Here is an 18,612-nt window from a genome sequence, read left to right as displayed (position 1 = left end):
TTAATCATTAAGCCTTAGGACGTAAGATTTATGGAGACTCAGGTCTATAGTCAGGGGGACAATAAATTACAGGTGCACCAAGGATAACATCTTAGCTTTAGGTATGTTTCAGCCCCAAGTCCATTGAGGCAGAACAACAACCCCACTGGTCATGGGACCAGATGGGAGCAGACGGGTCAGCGCCAGGCTGATTCCAGAACTGAACACAATGACCAATGACCCCCAACTCCCTTAGTTTCCATGATGACTGATTTTCCCTATATAATCTGTACTCCCGAGACACCCGAGGAGCCAGGTTGGTGACAGCATTAGCTCACCTGTGTCTCCGGGACTTGTGACTCCCTAAAATAAATCCTTACTTTCTTCGCTGTAAGCCTCTATGTATCTGTCTGACTCGCAAAGGGACCCCTTTTGTTCGGATTACACCCTTCCTGTCACTCATGACTCCTTTTTCTGTATTCTTTTCTTCACAGCCCTCCTCACTCTCAGAAACTCTGTTTGTTTATTTTGCTCCTTGTTTATTGTCTGTCTTCTGCACTAGACTACAAACTCTGCGAGGGCAGTGCTGTCTCCCAGAGCCAGGTCAGTGCCTACTGAGCAAGCAGTAGACACTGAGTGAAGAGACACTCGCTTAGTATTTGCTGAGTGAAAAAATAATTTCCAGTGATTCATGCAAACTTGGGAAGGCCTTTGAAGCCAGCCAACCCAGCAAACAAGACAGCAGCTGTGTCTTCTGGCTGGCAGCTTGCTGTTGCTTCCACAGCCTGGGGAACGCAGCGAGACATCAGGCTTATATTCCAGAAAGAAAGAGAAGCTGCTTACCTCTCTCATGACTTGCCTGCAGGCTCCACATGGTGAGATAAAATCATCTTGTAAGTCACTGGGGAAGCAGAGAATCAAACACGGATCAGTTTTCCCCAGAAGCATAACAATTGCTAAAATTCAGTCCCTTGAGTCTTGTCCCCTCCACATTAAGTCAAACCCTGCTAGGCAGTTCTTGATTCACAGATGGGCTCTGTGTCCTAGAGGCTGAAAAGCAGGACTTGGTGGCTTTCCATACTTGCAAGAGGCAAGGCCATAGGCAGGACCATTATTTTCACTGGTGTGTTCAATAGGTAAGTGTTTAGTAAGCACTTACTGCCACCCACACTCCAGGGACACAAAAGTTAAGGAGAATTTGTCTCTGGTTTTCGAGAGATTGCTCAGCCCAGTGGGTGACATGGAAAATTTGAACAAAATGCAGAAGAAGGCGACATTTGGCCTGATTCTTGGAGAAAGTATAGAGTTCATAAGTTACCATTAGTGAGCACCTACTACGCTCTCTACCAGGCACTTGACATACATTATTTCATTTAATTCTCAGTATAAGCCGAGTGTCAGAATGATCATTTTACCTGTGAGGAAGCAGTTTCAGTGAGATGAAGTAACAGAGGTGCTATTCTGAAACCCTGGGTTTTTTTTTTTTCTTTTGTATTGCAGACAAAGGAAACAGTATGTACAAAGGCCCTGAGGCATGAAAGAATAAAATGCATGTGAGTCCAAGAGAAAACTGGGCTCCTTGCATCTGAGAACATCTGGAGAGGAGAGGCTCACAGCCAAGGAGTTGTCTCTGAGAATTAAGGCACCTACAGGCCATCCTCCAGCTCTGAACAGGACAAAAGACAGTGCTTAAAGAAAGTGGATGTAACTGTAGGAACCTCCAAGCCTGCTGGAGCCCCACAGGTTAGGCCTGCAGCCACTGCCATCCTTGTTTTCCTAGACCCACAGCTCTGTGTTGTCTCTGGATTGATTACAGGGTTCCAAATATGTTTCTCGGTCAGCTCCTCCTTTTGCTAACTACGGATGACTTTGACCATGTCATTTCAACCCATGCAAAGCTCATTTTCTTTGCCTGTAAAATTGGGGGATTAATGATGTCCATTGTGTAGGACTGCTAGAGGATACAATGAGATAAGGTATGTGAAGGACTTTGTAAACTTTAGAATGCCACAGACATAACGTCATCGCCTACGCTAATTACCAGGCACGTATCTCTTTACATATATAAGCTCTGTCACAATTTTAGTACCCTATCAGATACAGTTTAATTGTATACGATGTACTCTATGTACTATTTTATATTAATTTATTTTATTATATGCTGTTTAATATATGCCCAGAATATGCCAGGCATCCTGAAAAGCACTTTATATGCATTATTTCATTTTAATCGACGATATTTTTTGAGGCACTATCGGTGCTGGGAATACATCAGTGAACACAAGAGAGTTAAAATTCATTGCACTTAGGAATTTTTGACTAGTGAGGGGAGCCAGACAACCAACCAACCAACCAACCAACCAACCAACCAACCAACCAGCCAACCAGTAACAAGTGGACACAGAGATGGATGCTATGACTTGAATAAAGCAACTGAGTGGAGAGTGAGTGATGAGTTGCCATTTTATTTAATCCTCATGATAACTCCCTTTTATATGTGGAGATCCAGTTAAGGAAAAGTTCTGCTCCATGGAAAGGTGGATCCTCTCTGAGTACACTCCCAGCTTCAGAACAAATGCCCATGGGAACTTGACGGGGTAGGACCCCTGCCCGGGATGCACACTGAGCCACATTAACCCTCGTGATGACCAGGTGACAAGTGTTGCAGCCAGAGCCTGACATAAGTTCTTGGAGGCTGGACTCTGTTTTTTTTTTTCTCTTCATCCCACACATGTTGACCTAGAGCCTGCTCTATGCGAGGCAGGCATGGGGAAGGAAGAACAAAGACCGATCGGAGAATCCCTGCCTTCAGGGATCTAACCATCTGGAAAGGCAGATAAAATCTGCATGTAAACACCATAACATAGGTAGACTGTGCTCACCGCCATGGGAGAGGTGCTGAGTGAAATTCAGCCTCCGTTCCACAGCCTGTAAGACTCCATATGATCTGGCCCCTGCCAAGCTCACTATTTCCTTTCCCAAACTTGTGACCTTCATGGCCAGCTGTCGGACAAGGGGAACTGCATTAGGGTTTTCAAGGTAGAATTGAGGGGGTGAACATGAATTCCTTAGGAAGTTGGATTTGCTCTAGATTTCAAAATATCATAATATGGCACATCCAGGCAGCACAGCTCTGAGAAGTGGGGGACAGCCTGATGATGATAATGCTCACACTTACATTGCACTACTCTGTGCCAGGCACTGTGCTAAGAACCTCATGTGCAAAACCTCATTTAATCCCCTAACAACCTAATCAGGTAGGGGTTATGTAGGTATTCTCATTATCCATATGTCACAGATCATGAAAGGTCACATGACCTGCCTAAGGTCGCAGAGCTGGAAAGCCACAGAACCAGGATTTGAACCCAGGATCTGTGGACTCTGTCTTTGGTAGTTTTGCAGCTTGCAAGTATAATAATGATAACATTAAAATAATAGCTTTAACTTATCGCGTACTCTGTGCCACGAACTTTGCAACAGCCCAGTGGGGAGGTGTTATTCTCTTCCACTTTGTAGATGAAAAGCCAGGCTCAGATTAATGAAAAATGCACCTGCGGTCGATAGGGGAGCAGGATTTAAGACCAGTTCTCAATAAAAACCAAACCTAGGCTTTTAACCCTTACTCAACATTTCAACAAGAGTTAGAATGAAAAGCTGGGAAGAAGATGCATCCGAGGTGTGCTGGGTGCCTCGGGGCATTCCCTCCCTGCTTCCTCACCTCTTGCTTGTGTCTGGCACTGGCGGTTTCCTGCGGGTTGTGCTGACCTTGGTCACACAGGCCACACACTCTAATGAGACTTGACAGGCTAGAAACCTATTGACTTTGATGACTACAGCTGGGACCCCAGCGGGACAGGCTTATCTCCCCATTAGCAAAATCCCATGCTGGGCTCTGCACTCTCTATCTCAGAGATCTCGAAGGGGCTCTCTTAGGCTGTTCACACCCGTCAATGTTCACAAGGGAGCTGGCTCTCAATTCAACAAATCACTAATGCAATCGTGACTGCACTTCTGGCTCAAGGATGCTGGTGCAGGCTGAACACCCGAGCAGAGCAGTTGAGCGCCGGAAAAAATGCAGCTTTTGTGTAAATAAGGACTTTTTCTAATCATCACTAGCAATACCCAGTCATATTTAAAAGTAGATAATGGCCAAGAGAAAAAGCCTTTCACTGGGAACATTCTAAACAGAGCAAAGGCTACCATGTCATTATCCTTTTGGTGACTTTGGCCTCTTTTCCCCCAGAATATCATTATTTTCTTGGATCGGCTTTCAAATTAAGTTATTCACCCCCTTACTTTATAAAGTGTAATTCACATCTTGATCTCTGCTTATCCACACAAAATGTTCCCAGCACAGCCTCATTTATTTCTCCCAAAGCCAAAGGGAAGCTTTGTCCTCTGTCACAAGAAGTGCTCTGGGAAGCTGGTGCCCTTCTCCATAAGTGCACCCTGGGTTCCGGTTACTCAGGAAAAAAAAAAAACCTTCAATAACCTGGTCCACCCTGGGGCCAGAACAAGGCCAAGTTTAGGAGCTTATAAAAGAAATGGGGGCTCATTTCCGTCACATGCTCCATCCCCCATCAACCTTGCTGCAGGTCCTTACGTTTCTGTCAGAAAGGTCCTGTGGCTCCACCACAGTGAAGAGGTGACTTAGTCCTGGTACATGACCCATGCAGCCAGATGTCCAAAAGACTAACGCTTGATCAGCCGTGCAGTCTCTTTATGGGTGGGTCAAACATTTCCTATGTTATTTCGCTCGCACCATTAATTTCCCAAGAAAACTCTCTTTCACGGACAATGCAAAGGTCCACACAAGAGCAATTCACCATTATCAGAAGCATAACGGGGTCCAAATTAGAAAAAAGAGGCCCATTCATATGCTCAAATCCCATATGCTCAAAGCCATTGAGTCTGGGTCCAGGACCAACAAGAATTCATTGAGCTCCCTTGGAGGGTACCACGAGGGAACTTGGAAATTTATGCTTAGGGCAGGCAGAGGGTGTTGCTAGGTGCTGTTGTTAAGCCAGAACCTGGGCTGGAATCTGATTAGTTGGAACCATTAACCCGAGTTTACCTGGCTGTCACCCCTCCAGCCTGTCTTTGTATTCTGGTTCTTGACACCTAGAAGTGAGTGATGCCAAGTGCAGGAGTCAGCACACACAATGAGGGATCCCTGCCTCAGCTCAAGGAGAGCAGGGAAGGGTGTTTGCATTTCGAAGTGGAATGAGCCCGGACGTGTCACTCTAGAGATCTGGTCCTACCTCTGCCACTAACTCCCAGGAAAGTTGCTCATGTTCTCTGTGTCTCAGCATCTTTGGCTGTAAAACAGGTGTAGTGACCAGGGAGTCTTAGTGGCTAGGTGATTTTTTAGGTCCCTCCAGCTTTAGGTTTCTATGCTGCTTTTCTATGGCATCTTTGAGAGATTCTGCTCTACTTTGCGCTGTTATTTGAACAAGAACACACCTGCCTTTGTCTTAGAGTTGCTGTGGTTGTGGACCTGCTCTGCGGGCTCACCGAGGGCAGAGTCCATTTTTTATTTAACTCCTTATCCTCACACTTAGCCCAGAGTCGTCTACAGTGCCTGGAACATAGGACGTGCAGAATAAACATGTTGGATTGATGAATACATGAATAACAGGTGTGTGGTGGATGTTGGGTGAATAGATGAATGAATATTGCTGTGACCCGGCTTTCCTACTCACCTGGCAATAGCAATTGCGCTGAAATCTTTGTGCCCTTCTGAGACAGCCTTCTGGATAGCAGTCCGTTCAGCACAGATGCCCAGTGGGTAGCAGGCGTTTTCTATGTTACATCCTGAAAGGAGAGAAGGGCCCAGTCACATGCAACAGGAAATGGTTCCAGTAGAACCATTTCCTGTTGCATGTGTTGAGTAAGAGGCTTGCCCTATTCCAGTGCAGGAAGGCACCAGTCACTCCAAAAAGGGGGCAGGGGGGAGGACAATGTGACCCAAAATATTCGGAAACTATGACTCACTGGTATAGTGGCCTTTCCCAAGAACCTCCCACTTTTATAACTTACCCAATGTCTTGATCTTGAAGCATAGCCTAGGAGCAGTGGCAGGATAATAGGGCAGATTAACTCAGCCTCAACTCCTCAGCAGGTCAAGACCAAGGGGAGATGCTGAGGCTTAAGAAGGTGAGCATAGCCCCCAGCCCTGGATCTAAAAGACAGAAGCCACGGGCTATGGTAGTGTGGATGGGGTGGTAGGTCCTGATTCAAAGATTGGGCCTGTGTATAGTTTTTGTTGCTGGTTACCAGCTATCAATGTTCAACCAAGTTTCTTTGTGAGGTGTGTTGCAAAACAACCTCAAAGTCAACAAATTAACAAACAAAACACTCGCAAGCTTTGCAAAAGGCGTCTGTGATTACACAAGCCTTAAGGCAATCTCCAGTCCTCCAGTGGGAGGTGAGCTGCTCAGGTGGCACAGCCCTTAGTAAAGGAGTCCTCTCCAGTGTCCCTCTCAGGGGTGTCCCTGGGGAATAATGGGGCAAGGTCTATGCCCAGGAGACAAAACATTGGCATAGCCAGGTTGGCTAAGAAAGTCCTTATTTCCAGGGAGGTGAGACCATGATGGTCTGGGCTTCCCCCCGACCATCAGGATATGTCACTCTTCATACCTTGCTTTTCTCCTTGATGCGGGGATAGTAACTGTTCCCCAGTATTCATTTTCTCCTTCTTTCTTTAAGTGATACAAATGACCCACATTCTAATATGGTGGATCACAAAGCCAGTACCCTGAAGATTATATTTCCCAGACTCCCTTGTAGCATAGTGTTGCCATGTAACTAAGTTTTGGCCAGTGAGGTGTGGCCCAAAGGGAGGTGAGAAACTTCTGAATTGCATTTTTTGTAAGGAGATTGCTTGTCCTTTCCTTCCTATTCTTTCCCCTTCGCACGCCGAGCTGGGGTGGGACACCTCCGACCATGGGGTTTACTGTCATCGGGACGGAGAAGCAACAAGACAGAAAGAATTCGGAGCAGAGCTGAGTTACCCGTTTGCCCTGGACCGACGGCCTCCTCTGAATTGTTATGTCGAGAGAAAAAGAGATTTCTGTCATGTTCGAGTCATCGTATTTTGGGATTTTTGTTACAGCAGCTTCACCCATACCTAATGCTGAAATTTGAGATGCAGCTTTAACAAAAAAGTCTAAAATATGTGGCCTTGGCTTAGCGGTTGGGCAATGTGAAAGAACTGCAGACGCAGGAAGGCAGAAAGCTGGTGCCCTTCCTGCTCAGCAACAGATTTGTAAATCCCCATGCTGCAATAACCTGGAAGGCAGACCATGTAATCTGCCGCTAGGATTTCTCCACTTGGCAATGAGAATCAGCCCTGTGGCAAAGATCTGATGAAGGGTGCCACCTTCTCACCTGGCCTATTGTTTTGGGTTGTCTCAAGGTAGCCACCACTAAAATGAGGCAGCAGAGAAAGGCCAGGCAGAGAAGCCAGTTATTAAAAAAAAAAAAAAGGAAGAGTTGGCAGGCTTAAGAACTATGCCCGGAAAGGGTCATTGGGTGTGGTACTCCTGATGAAAGTGATTGAAAGCAAACAGACCACAAAGCTTCTAAGGTTTCGGTAGACTTGGCCAAAGAAGACAAAAATTCGGTTTTCAAAAGCCCGTGATTGCTCAATCCTTAAAGACCCTGGGACCCCAAAACTCAACCCTCAGAAGAGAGCTATATGCTCCCAAGGAGGGCATTCCCTACAACACCCACTTCGGATGTGTGGCCAAGAATAATGGTCAAGGAAGAAGCTCCCAGAGGGCCACAGGGGTCCAGCGGCAAACACTGATCCCTGTGTTCACTCTCCCGATTGGATCCACTGGAGTTTAGCTGGGCACATGGCTACGCAGCTGGAGACTACATTTCCCAGCCTCCCTGGAAGCTTCATATAGTTCTATCATTTAAACCAATGGGATGTGAACACCAAGTGATGAGTGAGACCTCTAGATTACATTTTTATGGGAACATTGCTTGCCCCCCACTTCACCTTTCGCTTTCCCAGGAACATGGATGTGATGGTGTTTGTCAGTTTTGAACATGCAGATTAGGACACCACTCTAGGGATGGCAGGGCATCAAGAGAGAAGGAATCTGAACTACCTTGCCAAGCAGAGTAGAGCAGAACAGTCCATACGCCCCAGACTCCAGCCCACCCCTGGTCTGTTAGGTAAGAGAGAAATAAGCAGCCGTCTGTTCTAGTCACTGTATGTGTATTCGTTTCCTTGTCTTAGTCTGTTCCTGATCTATTACGCTCCCTTTTTCTCAGTCTGAGTCTTCATTGCGATTATGCAGCATTTTGTTCTTTCTACATTCATCAAATTTCCAAATTGTTCGATCGTCATCCCTTCATATATTTTCCTCACTTAATTTTCTGTCTCTTCATTATTTATATTGACAAGTTAGGAGAGGTCAAATTAATCATTCAACCCATTAACCATTATCATGATTCTCAAGATCACAGGCATTCATGTCAAACTGATGGAGAAGAATTGATATCACTAGCAGCCTGCCCCCTAGACCGGGTACCTTGGCTGCAAGTCTGCTGGGGTGAGGGTGAGTGTGTTCACTAACAGTCATATATAGATAGAATGGCTATGTGGTGTTAGGTGGGGACAGGTTTGGAAGTCTACTTTTAGGAAGGAGGGCAGGTGTGTATACTGGGCACCCAAGAGTAGGCTCTAATAATAATAATAACATAGACTATTATTTTGACAATTTAGCATTTCCTCCTCCTTTTTATTTCCCCTAAGGAATGAGCCTTTAGTCATTCCTTAGCACGTAGTTCAAATGGGAGCTGCCATCTTTTCTCACATGATCCTTTTATTGGTCTAAGGATGAGCACCTGACCCACACTGGGCCAATCAGAGTTCTCTGTGCAGGAACTTCAGCTCCTCTCTAGAACTTGGAGTGTGAGCCTGGACCCCGCTAATGACCTGTTTCCCATTCATTATGGAGGAGACCATTAGGAGACAATGCCTTGGACACTTAGAAGAATGGATGAGAGATGAAAGACGGCCAGAAAAGAGTCTGAGTCTTCATTGTTTCTCCTGGACCCAGCTATAGCCCAACTCTTCCCACAGTTTATAGGGATCGATGCACCCCTTTTTGCCTAAAATAGTTTATATGTATTTCTGTCATTTGCAGCCATACAGAAATCAGTTAATACAGTTGGGATATGGGACAGGGAATGGTCAGGGAGTTGCAACCCTGAAAGGCATGGTTAACATCTATTGAATGCCTACTTTGGCCAAGCATTTTTTCATATTCACAAGTGAGTTACTGTAGCTGGGATAACTGGCCTTATATTGCTCAGCCTCTCAGTTAACTCAATGAAAGTTAAATGAATAAGCGAATACATCTTTCTTGCTTTCCACCTAATCTCTTCAGCCAGGTTCCTGATGCCCACCTGAAATGACTTCCTTTAAACACACCCTTGCCTGCTCATCCATGCCCACCCCTTCTACCTTTGCTGATCTTTGACCTTGACGCATTTGACTTCCACCTCCTCCAAGTTAGGATCCCTGCCAGCCTTGCTTCCTACTTCCCATTTAGCAGCCCTGACATGTCCCTGACTTAGAGATACTTTCCTTATTAAACATGAGTCACATAAATCTTGGGCTTTGCAAATATGCTGTTAAAGCAAATAACCAGATTGCAGAAGGCCCAGTCTTTCAGGACAATTGCTTGTGTCCACGTTTGATGCTCAGAATGGCCTCAGTTAGAGAAATCTTCTTTTATTGCGTCTAAAATTTCAATGGGCCAGTTTGAGAGAGAGAGATTTTTTAAATTGATAAGAACAGATACTACATTTGATCTTAGCCAAAAGGCCGAGAAGAGATGAGAGCACACTCATATACGCCACTGCTCAAACAGAGTTTTGTAGAAAGAGCAGCCAGGTTCTCCGTTCTTCCCTGGGACTCTGTGCCCTACTGGCTCCGAGAATTTGGGAAAGGGACTGAACCTCCTTGAGTCTCAGTGACCTCATTTATAAAATGATAGTGACGGTGCCTTCCTCATAGGCCTCTAGGGAGAATAAGTTGAGATTATGTGTGTAAAGCAATTGGCATAAAGCCTGGCACAGAGTAAAGTGATGAGCAGTTGCTAGCTGCTGTTATTAACTGCATGAAAGTCAAGGCTTCGGTGGTGGTAGGCCTGAGCGACTGAGCTTCTTCTCCTACACCAGGTGTCACAGTGACCCCGTTTCTGTCCTTCAGGCACTCTGAAATCCTTTCCACGATTACAAGCCTCTACGTAATCTGCTGCCAATCTGCCTACCTCTTGGACCGCATCTCCTTTTGCTCTCCAGGCCCATTGGCTTTTCAGCTGTTCCCCGAGGATGCCAAGTACTCTCTTGCGACAGGGCCTTCACAGTGGTTGTTCCCACTGCCCGGAACTCTCTTGTCTCTATATGTACGTGGTTCTCCCTACTCATGGGTCTCCGCTCAGAGAGGCCTTCCATGACCAGCCTACCTAAAATTGCTTTAGTTTGGAGGTCTGCCTCCAACCCTCTCAATCCATGTACCGTGCTTTAATTTTCTTCCTCGCACTTACCAATTTCCTGAAATAAATATCTTTATTATCTAATTCCCCCATGATAGTGTAAACTTCCTGTGGTCTGGAGCTTCATTTACATTGCCCATTGCAGTATGCTCGGGAGGTCAGTGTTGCTCTCAAGTATTTATCGAATGTGTGGGAGTTCTTACTTCAGGACTAGATCTCTGAGATACAAAGGAATAACTATTTGGAGCCTCTAGCAAGTTTAAGTGTAATTTCCCAGTCTTGTTTAAAAAAAAAAAAAAAAGGAAAAGAAAAAAGGAAGCCCTTGGCCATGTATTGCAATCCTGAAAAGCCAGGCACCATTCTCAGTCATGAGAGGCTAGGATGTTACCAAATTAGGAATCCCTAAATATAAGATTGGACCAAACTACGATGATAGTGCTATTATTACTAATTGCTTTCCTTTATTCTTTTATTGTTTTTATTTTGAAACGCAATAAATATGTCTCTCTTGCTCCCCATCTCATCTCTCCATCCAGGTTCCTGATGCTCCGCCTGAAAAGACTGTCTTTAAACAAGCCCTTTCAGGCCCATCCACACCAGCCCCTCCCACCTTTGCTGACCTTTGACCTTGCTACATCTGTCAGGTTCTCCCTGGAACAGTTTATATTATATAATTAATCCTTTTACCAACTCTGTAAGGAAGATACTATTTTAACTACATTTTACAGAAGGTAAAGGCAGAGGCTGGTGGCAAGGAGCCAGGACTCACATCCTGGCCTGTCACATGCAAAGGATCGCTCTTTTCCTCTATGGTATTTCAGCGAGGCCATGTTTTGAGGTGGTTTGGTGCTTCAGGCAGGGCTGGGGTCGGACATCATCAAGACGTCAGCAAGGAAAGAAGTTCATCAACAAAGGGGTGATTTGGACCTAGTCACCAGAGAAGAGAGCAGTGCCGGAGAGCATGGTACCCACTTGCCCTTCTGAAGGATGAAGATTAGAGCCGTGGTTCTCCCGCTCGAGCAGGTGGGCATCGGCATCTTCTGGAGGACTTCTTAAACCAGATTTCCGAGCCCTACCCCTGGAGTTTCTGTTTCAGTAGGTCTAGGTTGGAGCTCAAGAATTTGCATTTCTAACAAGTTCTCATGAGGTGCTGAGGCTGGCGGTCTGGGACCACATTTGAGAATCTCTGGACTAGAGAAATGTCATGTTCGTGTACGTAAAAAAAATACTACACTTTCTCCATGTTCCTGCCTCCCTGCCCACCACAAATGCCACACTTAGTTTCATGAAGGAATTATATTCAAACTCAACTATAGAGTCTATAGGTTTTAGTGAAGCCAGTCTTTGTAATGAGCCACTTTGGAGTGACAGCAGAGGGGACTAATAGATGAGCCTGGAGTTGGAGGGAGATGAGTGGTTGGTGGGTTGTGGCGGGTAGATAGGGCTGTAAGGAGAGAAAGCGGGTTTGGGAAGCCTGCTTTGACTCACCAGGAGGTGACTCACCAGGGCGGGGATCTACAGTAGGTCAACTGCTGTGGAGAAGGGCAATATAAAGCACCAAAGAATGGTCCTGGAGATAAAAGGAAGCCTAGGGAGAAAATCAGGAGGGCAGAGTCTGATCTGGGGAAGATGAACAAAGGATCAGATTTAAGGGTTAAACCAAGGCAACGTGGATTCAGCGATCAACCAAAACACCCTTAAGTGTCTTTTTAAATGTGGTTTGCTCCTCCCAGAATTCACTACAGCTGATTCAGCGGAGTGGCTTTTTCCCTAAATGGCGATGGCACATAGAGAGTGCCAAGTCCCGAGAGAGAGAGAGAGAGAGAGAGAGAGAGAGAGAGAGAGAGAGAGAGAGAGAGAGAGGAGGAAAGGGCGAGGTAGACCACTTTCCCAAGGGCGTGAGCTGTGGAAGAGAAACTCCCGCTTCCCTTGGTGGTGCCAGCAAAGAGCAGCCCTCCAGAACTTCCCTCCGCCCACCCCCCATCCGGTGTTCCACAAACACTGGCTGAGCACCGCTGCCATGTGGGAGCCCCAAGGCTGACTCCACTTTCCCTGCCCAAAGCCCCTCGGGTCCCCACCCTAACACTTTTCTTCGTGTCCTCACCTCTCTTTCCCTCAGCAGTTACTAATTACCATCCTTCCTGGTGGCATCTGCAAGGGGCCAAGGCTGGGGGTAATAGAGAGAAAAGAACATTATCACAAGATCATGACAGCAAGGCTGTCTTTGCAGCCAGATTTGCTTTTGAATTGGACGGGACACCAGCTGCCTCCGAGGGCGGAAATTCCTCAGGCTGGTCTTTTGTGCAACTGGAGAAAGTCACAGAACTGGGCGGACCTGTCCCACGATAAGCTATAAACTCGCAGTGTCTAAATTCAACTGTGCCCTCTCTTCCCCCTAATTCTCTCTAATTCACCCCGATGTTCTATCAAGTTTCCTCTGGTTGTTCAAAGTCCCCTGCTGGCCAAGCCCTGCCTTACTGCCATCCACCCTCCCTTTATATCCCAAGAAGAAGATCCAGGGATTCTGGAAAATGCCCTCCATTTGTCCCCCTCTCCTCAGCACAACTCTCTGCCCCCTTCTGCATATCCACCGTGCAGCAAGGGGCAGCAGAAAGAGCATGGCATTTAGAATTTGATAAAATTGAGTCTTAGTTGTTTCATTTATAAAATGTGGTGTGTTTGGCCATTGGTTTGGTCTGCTTGGCACCTCCACACTTTTTTTGTGGTAACAGATTCCCACCCCCCTACAGAGGAGAGATATGTGAAGCAGCTGGCCGAGTCACGCTACCCTATTATGACAACAGTGATTGGCCCCAGGATGTGCATGTGATCAGAAATGGACCAATCAGAGCGATTCCCTGGAATTTTTCCATCTCAAGCTAGTGGGGAGGAGTTCTTTCTGCTTTTGAGGCTGTGAGAATGTTAACTAGAGTCTGCTTGCACTCCTGGCCCTTGATACCTAGAGGGAGACCACCTGCACCCAGAAGGTTAAAGAAAGGCATGATGACATTTGAGTTCTTGATCCAGCTGTCCACAAGACAAGATATGTCATTGCCTATTATGGCTCTGGTTGGCTTGTGTCATTTATAACTGAAAGTGTTCTGACTAATGCATGTGGCACTCATTGTCCGTGGGGTGGCTATGAGATTATAAGAGACCTTGCCTACTACGTGCTTAGTGACTGCTCAATCGATTGTCTATTAACATTGCTGTTAGTCCTGCCCACCATGTCCCCAGCATTGTCCAGCTCTGCCTTCAGCCTCCTACCTCAGTCAGTGCCTCACCTATCCCCTGGCCCGCCTGGCTGGAAATCTTAGAACCACATTTCCTTCCTTTATTTCTAATACTGCGCATCCCAGGCCTGATCCATTTGTCCCACACAATAGCTCTCTGATCTTCCTTTCCTCTTCATTCCACCTGGTACTGTTTAGTCTGAGCCATTCATTCACATGTTCACTGAACCTTACCTGAGGACCTATTCCAGGCCAGGCAAACAAGATAGACATTGTCCTGTGACACTCTTTCCTCCTCCCCAGCCCTTCTTGAGTACCTGTCAGACCGATTGTCTTCAAGCACCAGCTTCACGTTACTCTGCTCCTTAATAATATTCCTTAACTTCCTATGTCCGACCTCATCAAATCTCAATGTCTCTGCTTGGCCTTCAAAAGTCCTGCACAATCTGCCTCCAAATCATCATGTCATCATTATCATCATACCATTAATAGTAGCAGTAGAAGCAGCCACCATTTGCGACATTCTCATTGTGGGCCGATCACTTCACAGGCATTAGCTCCTTTAAAGCCTCACATTCAGGGGTGAGAGTCAACATATTCAGTGACTGATGCAGCATGGGCACCAGCCATCAGGGAGGAATTTGGCTGCCACGCCGGGCCAGGCAAACTAGCTCTGTTCACAGGTGTTATGATCCCACATTTATAAACGTAAGCTGAGACTCAGAAGGGCCACAGGTTTGCCCAGGGACACCCAGCTGGACAACAGCAGCACCAGGATTCAAACCCAGGAGGAGCCTCTAACTCTAGAGCCTCAGCCCATCCCAGAGGGCCTCCCTAAATCCTCATGGCACGACCCTTTCTCTTGTGACACTAGGTCCTTCCCTGCAACTTAAATGGGCTACACTCCTGCTCTCCTTATTCATTCACTCCTACAATCACTGGTCGAGCCTTTGGCTTTGAGCCATGGCCAAAGAGGAGGGGACTTCCATGGGGGCAGGGACTATGCCATTTCTTTTTATAGCAATATCCTCAGCGTCTAGTACATTACCTAACACATAATTGGTACTTGGCAAATATTTGTTGAATAAATGAATCAATGCAGGGGTGAAGAGGGGATGTAGAGGCATTGGAAAGAATCGATGGCTCATTCCATGTTCAAGGCCCTGATACCACGGGCAACGTGGGTTGCAATGTTGTTTGCGGTGGTGGTTAATGTTTAATACTCATCTGAGCCACCAGGCCAGCCTAAATTTCCACATGACATCCAGAGATTCTTTACTTGTCCACAGAGTAGCAGACTTGGGAGTCTGGGGAGCTCTGGGTTCGAATCCCAGCTCTGTGATCTCGGGCATTTAACCTCTCTAAGCTTCCGCTTCCTTCTCTGCAAAGTGGCTCTATAATAACTGCCTTGCAGGGTTGTAAGGGTGAGATGGATGACATTAGTCATGGTCTTTTCACCTACCAGCACTAACTCAAGGTTACTTCTCCTGCTCGAAGATGTTTAAGACCCAGGTAACTCATTAAACCCATGCGGAACCTCAAAAGATAAGAAATAACGTGAATATCAAGGAGAACCCAGGAGGGACACTACAGAGGGGGAGGCATGGGCCCCCAGGTGGACTTACAGCTGAGCAGTGGAGGGGGTGAGCAGTACCTGGCCCAGGCCTGCTAGGGGGTTACCAATTAGGTGTACACGTGGTGTGGGCCTCTGGTCCTTGAAATAGCTGCGCCAAGTGGAAGGGGATATTAGGCAACAAGGCTGGGCATCCCTATCTGTCCCTCTGTGCCAATTCTCATCTGCCCCTGGGGCGGTGACAGCTGGGGAGGGCATGGCCTCCCTGTCACTTCCTCACCACCTTCCCCACTACCCTGAAAAAGAACACCCCTAGCTTAGCAAAAACAAGTTCGAATTTTTGTTCAAGTGAGCTTTTCTACAAAAACCAACAAATCAAAGAAAAAGAGCTTCGGGACAGATTAGTGCCAACGCAGACTTCTGTCCCTACCTTCTCAGGCTGGCATTCATCACTGGTCACTCAAACCCCACCTGTCCTTTCCTTCAAGACCCTCTGCATAACCCACTGACAAGTCACCTCACTTGGATTCCTTGCTTTCTTCCCCAGCCATCCCCTGGCATGGTGAGTGACAGGAAAAATGCAGGGTTTTGGGGACCCCAGCCCTGGGTTCCACCTCCAGTGTCCCATGTGACCTTGAGCAAGTCATGTCACCTCTCTGAGTCTTCTTCATTGAGAAATGGCCATAACACCTAGGTCAGTGGGCCTGAGGTGAGGACTTGCTGACATAACGTGCAGAAGCCTCCGCAGGTGTGGGGACCTAGAGGAGGACTCAGAAAGTACCAGCCCTCTCCCTCCCAGTACAGAGGACAGCTGATGCTCTTGATTTGTGACTTCCTCTTCCAACTTCTTTCCTGTCCTGCAGAGGGGGAGGCATGGCCTGTGTAAGAGGAGAGGACTTCCATGGGGGCAGGGACTATGCCATTTCTTTTTATAGCAATATCCTCAGCACCTAGTACATTACCTAACACATAATTGAGACTGGGCTTCCCAGTCCTCCAAGAACTGAAAGCCCCTAGATTGGAGCAGTACCGTCTGGGAGTCTGGGATGCTGGGCAGGGCAGGGGCCAATGGGGATACTGGGGCTTGGGGACAGCCAAGAGGGGTCAGAGCTGAGCTCTACTCTGCCTGTGCCCTCCCGCCCTTCCTGCTTATCTTCCTCTGACCTCCCCACCGTGCTGTCTGTTGCGGAGGGGCCCCTCCGGGGCGTCTGCCCGTGTCCTTACCCGAGAAGATTCTCCCGGACCTGGTGAGGACCGCTGCCCCCACAGGGAAGTGGCTGTAAGGGCAGTAGGCGAATTTCTTGGCCTCCTGGGAGGAGAGCAGCAGCTGCTGGACTTGCTCGGGTTTCAGGGCGCAGGAAGGACGCTTTGGGGCCATGTTGGTCCCCCAGGGCCACCTGAGGAGCAGAAACGGGCGCTCTCAGCCAGGCTGGGCTGGGACTTCTCGGACGGCAGCTCCTCCCCGGGGGTGTGTCCCTGAGGGGCGGATCCCAGGTGTGGGCCTGCGGGGCTGCTGGGCGGGGCCAGCAGTGAGAGGAGCCCCCCCTGGTTTAGGGTCAGACGGTGCGGTGTGTGTCCCAGTGTGGAAGGATGTGACGGTGCCCACGTGAGTTCCACACTCTTCCTTGGGGACCACGTTCACTGCTGACACACCGATAGGTGGGCGGGTCCAGGGATGGGTGACCCTGTGTAGGCACTGTGGGCACACACTCCTTAGGGAAGAAGTTACTGGGTGGAGTCAGTGTGAGATCTGGGAAGTCCAAGCTCCAAGGGTTGAAAACCCTGTTTGTTGAATAACTTTTTCTCTCCGTCACTGAGAGAAGGGATGAGGCCGACAGGGCAGAGCTGGGGCAGCCACACTGGCTTCTCGAGTCAAGGAATGTGAGGCACAGCAGTAAAACCACGTTACTTCTTTATTTTCACCTGTTCTCCTTCCAACTCTTCCCTGTCTCAACCCAGAATTAAAAAGATAGAGGGAACCTCTGAGATCATCTACTCAGGCAAAACAGACATTGGGTTGGCTGTAAAAGAAATGGATTCACATCATGGCTCTGCCATGCTCCATCTGTAAAACTGTTAGCCGGTTACTTGACCTCTCTGAGCCAGTTCTTTCATCTCTAGGGTGCCGACAGTGATATCTCTGTTCTACATCCTGGCATCATAGAAGAGCTTGAGCTTTGACGGTTAGCAGACCCTGATGTGAGTCCCAGTTCTGTCATTAATTAGCCTTATGACCTTGGGAAGTTAGTACCGCCTCTCTAAGCCTCAGTTTCCTCATCCGTAAAATAGGTGCACTAACAGCATTTCGCAGAGTTGTCACTAGGGTCAAATGAGATAATGTGTGTACAGTGAACATGGTTGGAGGATTCTGGGACGTCATGACGTGAGCACCCTTTGTGACTTCATGCACGTTGGGTTATTGACATTAAGTGCTTTGGCCAGGATCACATAGGAAGGGCATAATACCAGTTAGGGTGTCCAGAGGCATCCAAAGGTCCCCAGACCCCCGAAACAAGTAAGAGTGAATCAGTGGCTTCTCTGAGGTCTTGGGTGAGGGAGAAGAAGGGAGAAAAGGAAGGGCATAGGCAGTATCTCCATGTTCTGCGTGCTGACATCTCTGGGCTTTGCAGCCCAGCATCTCTGTGTCCTGTACCTGGAACTCTCAGCCACGTAGAGACCCTAGCTGGGTCTCTGTAAATAGAGTTCAGCAAAGTTTGCATAATTTCCTCCTCCCCTCCCTACCTTCCCCCAATTCAGATTTCCCCACCTTCTTTCCACACATCCAACCCTTAGAGAAGCAGCTGGTTTCCTCCCACCTGCTGTCGCATCTTCCTCCTGGTTCTGTACCTTAGGCATCTAGAGCAGTGTCCTGGATCTGAGGCGGGGCTGTCAGAGAAACCCTGCACTGCCCAGGCCCCGCAATGGCCCCTCCCCCCCAGGCTCCAGGAAAGAAGGCTGGACTCCTTGGTTCCACAGTGCCAGGAGAATTCGAATCACCTCCAAGCTAATCGTGGCCCTTGGCACCTTCAGAGCTCTTTACCTGCAAATGATCATAAGTGGGGACTGCAGCCATTGCAAACCCATCTGTATGGAGTTTGACAGCCAGCAGTAGCTCTAGAATTCCTTAGACAAGGGGCTTGAGGCCATCTGGATGGAAGGCTAGAGTGGGCCTGGAAACTTGCTTAGAGCTAAGTTATGGATCATTAATATTAATGACATTGCTTTAATCTCCATTTGACATAAAATTAAGAAAAGTTCATTGCCCAGCTCAAAGAATAGGAATATCCAAGGATGGTGTTTTGAGTGG

The 18,612-nt window shown here is 47.6% G+C and overlaps 1 protein-coding gene and 1 pseudogene across 1 annotated transcript in view; both read right to left on the bottom strand.

Annotated features, from left to right (window-relative positions):
* CDA (cytidine deaminase) overlaps positions 1–16,729 on the bottom strand; it is a 21,528-nt gene extending 4,799 nt beyond the window's left edge. The window contains exons 1-3 of the mRNA XM_011357513.2: positions 16,530–16,729; positions 5,682–5,793; positions 823–880 (exon numbers count right to left, since the gene is read on the bottom strand). Of these exons, the coding sequence (XP_011355815.1) occupies positions 823–880; positions 5,682–5,793; positions 16,530–16,683 (324 nt within the window). The 5' untranslated portion in view covers positions 16,684–16,729. The remainder of the gene's footprint in view (positions 1–822; positions 881–5,681; positions 5,794–16,529) is intronic.
* LOC111738285 lies at positions 9,614–9,838 on the bottom strand (annotated as a pseudogene).
* Positions 16,730–18,612: the final 1,883 nt, after the last annotated feature.

The sequence above is a fragment of the Pteropus vampyrus genome, unplaced genomic scaffold (genome assembly GCF_000151845.1).
Source record: "Pteropus vampyrus isolate Shadow unplaced genomic scaffold, Pvam_2.0 Scaffold36, whole genome shotgun sequence".
NCBI classification, from domain to species: Eukaryota; Metazoa; Chordata; class Mammalia; order Chiroptera; family Pteropodidae; genus Pteropus; species Pteropus vampyrus.
The sequence above is the reverse complement of the archived record's forward strand: the minus strand, read 5'-3'. Positions and strand labels throughout refer to the sequence as shown.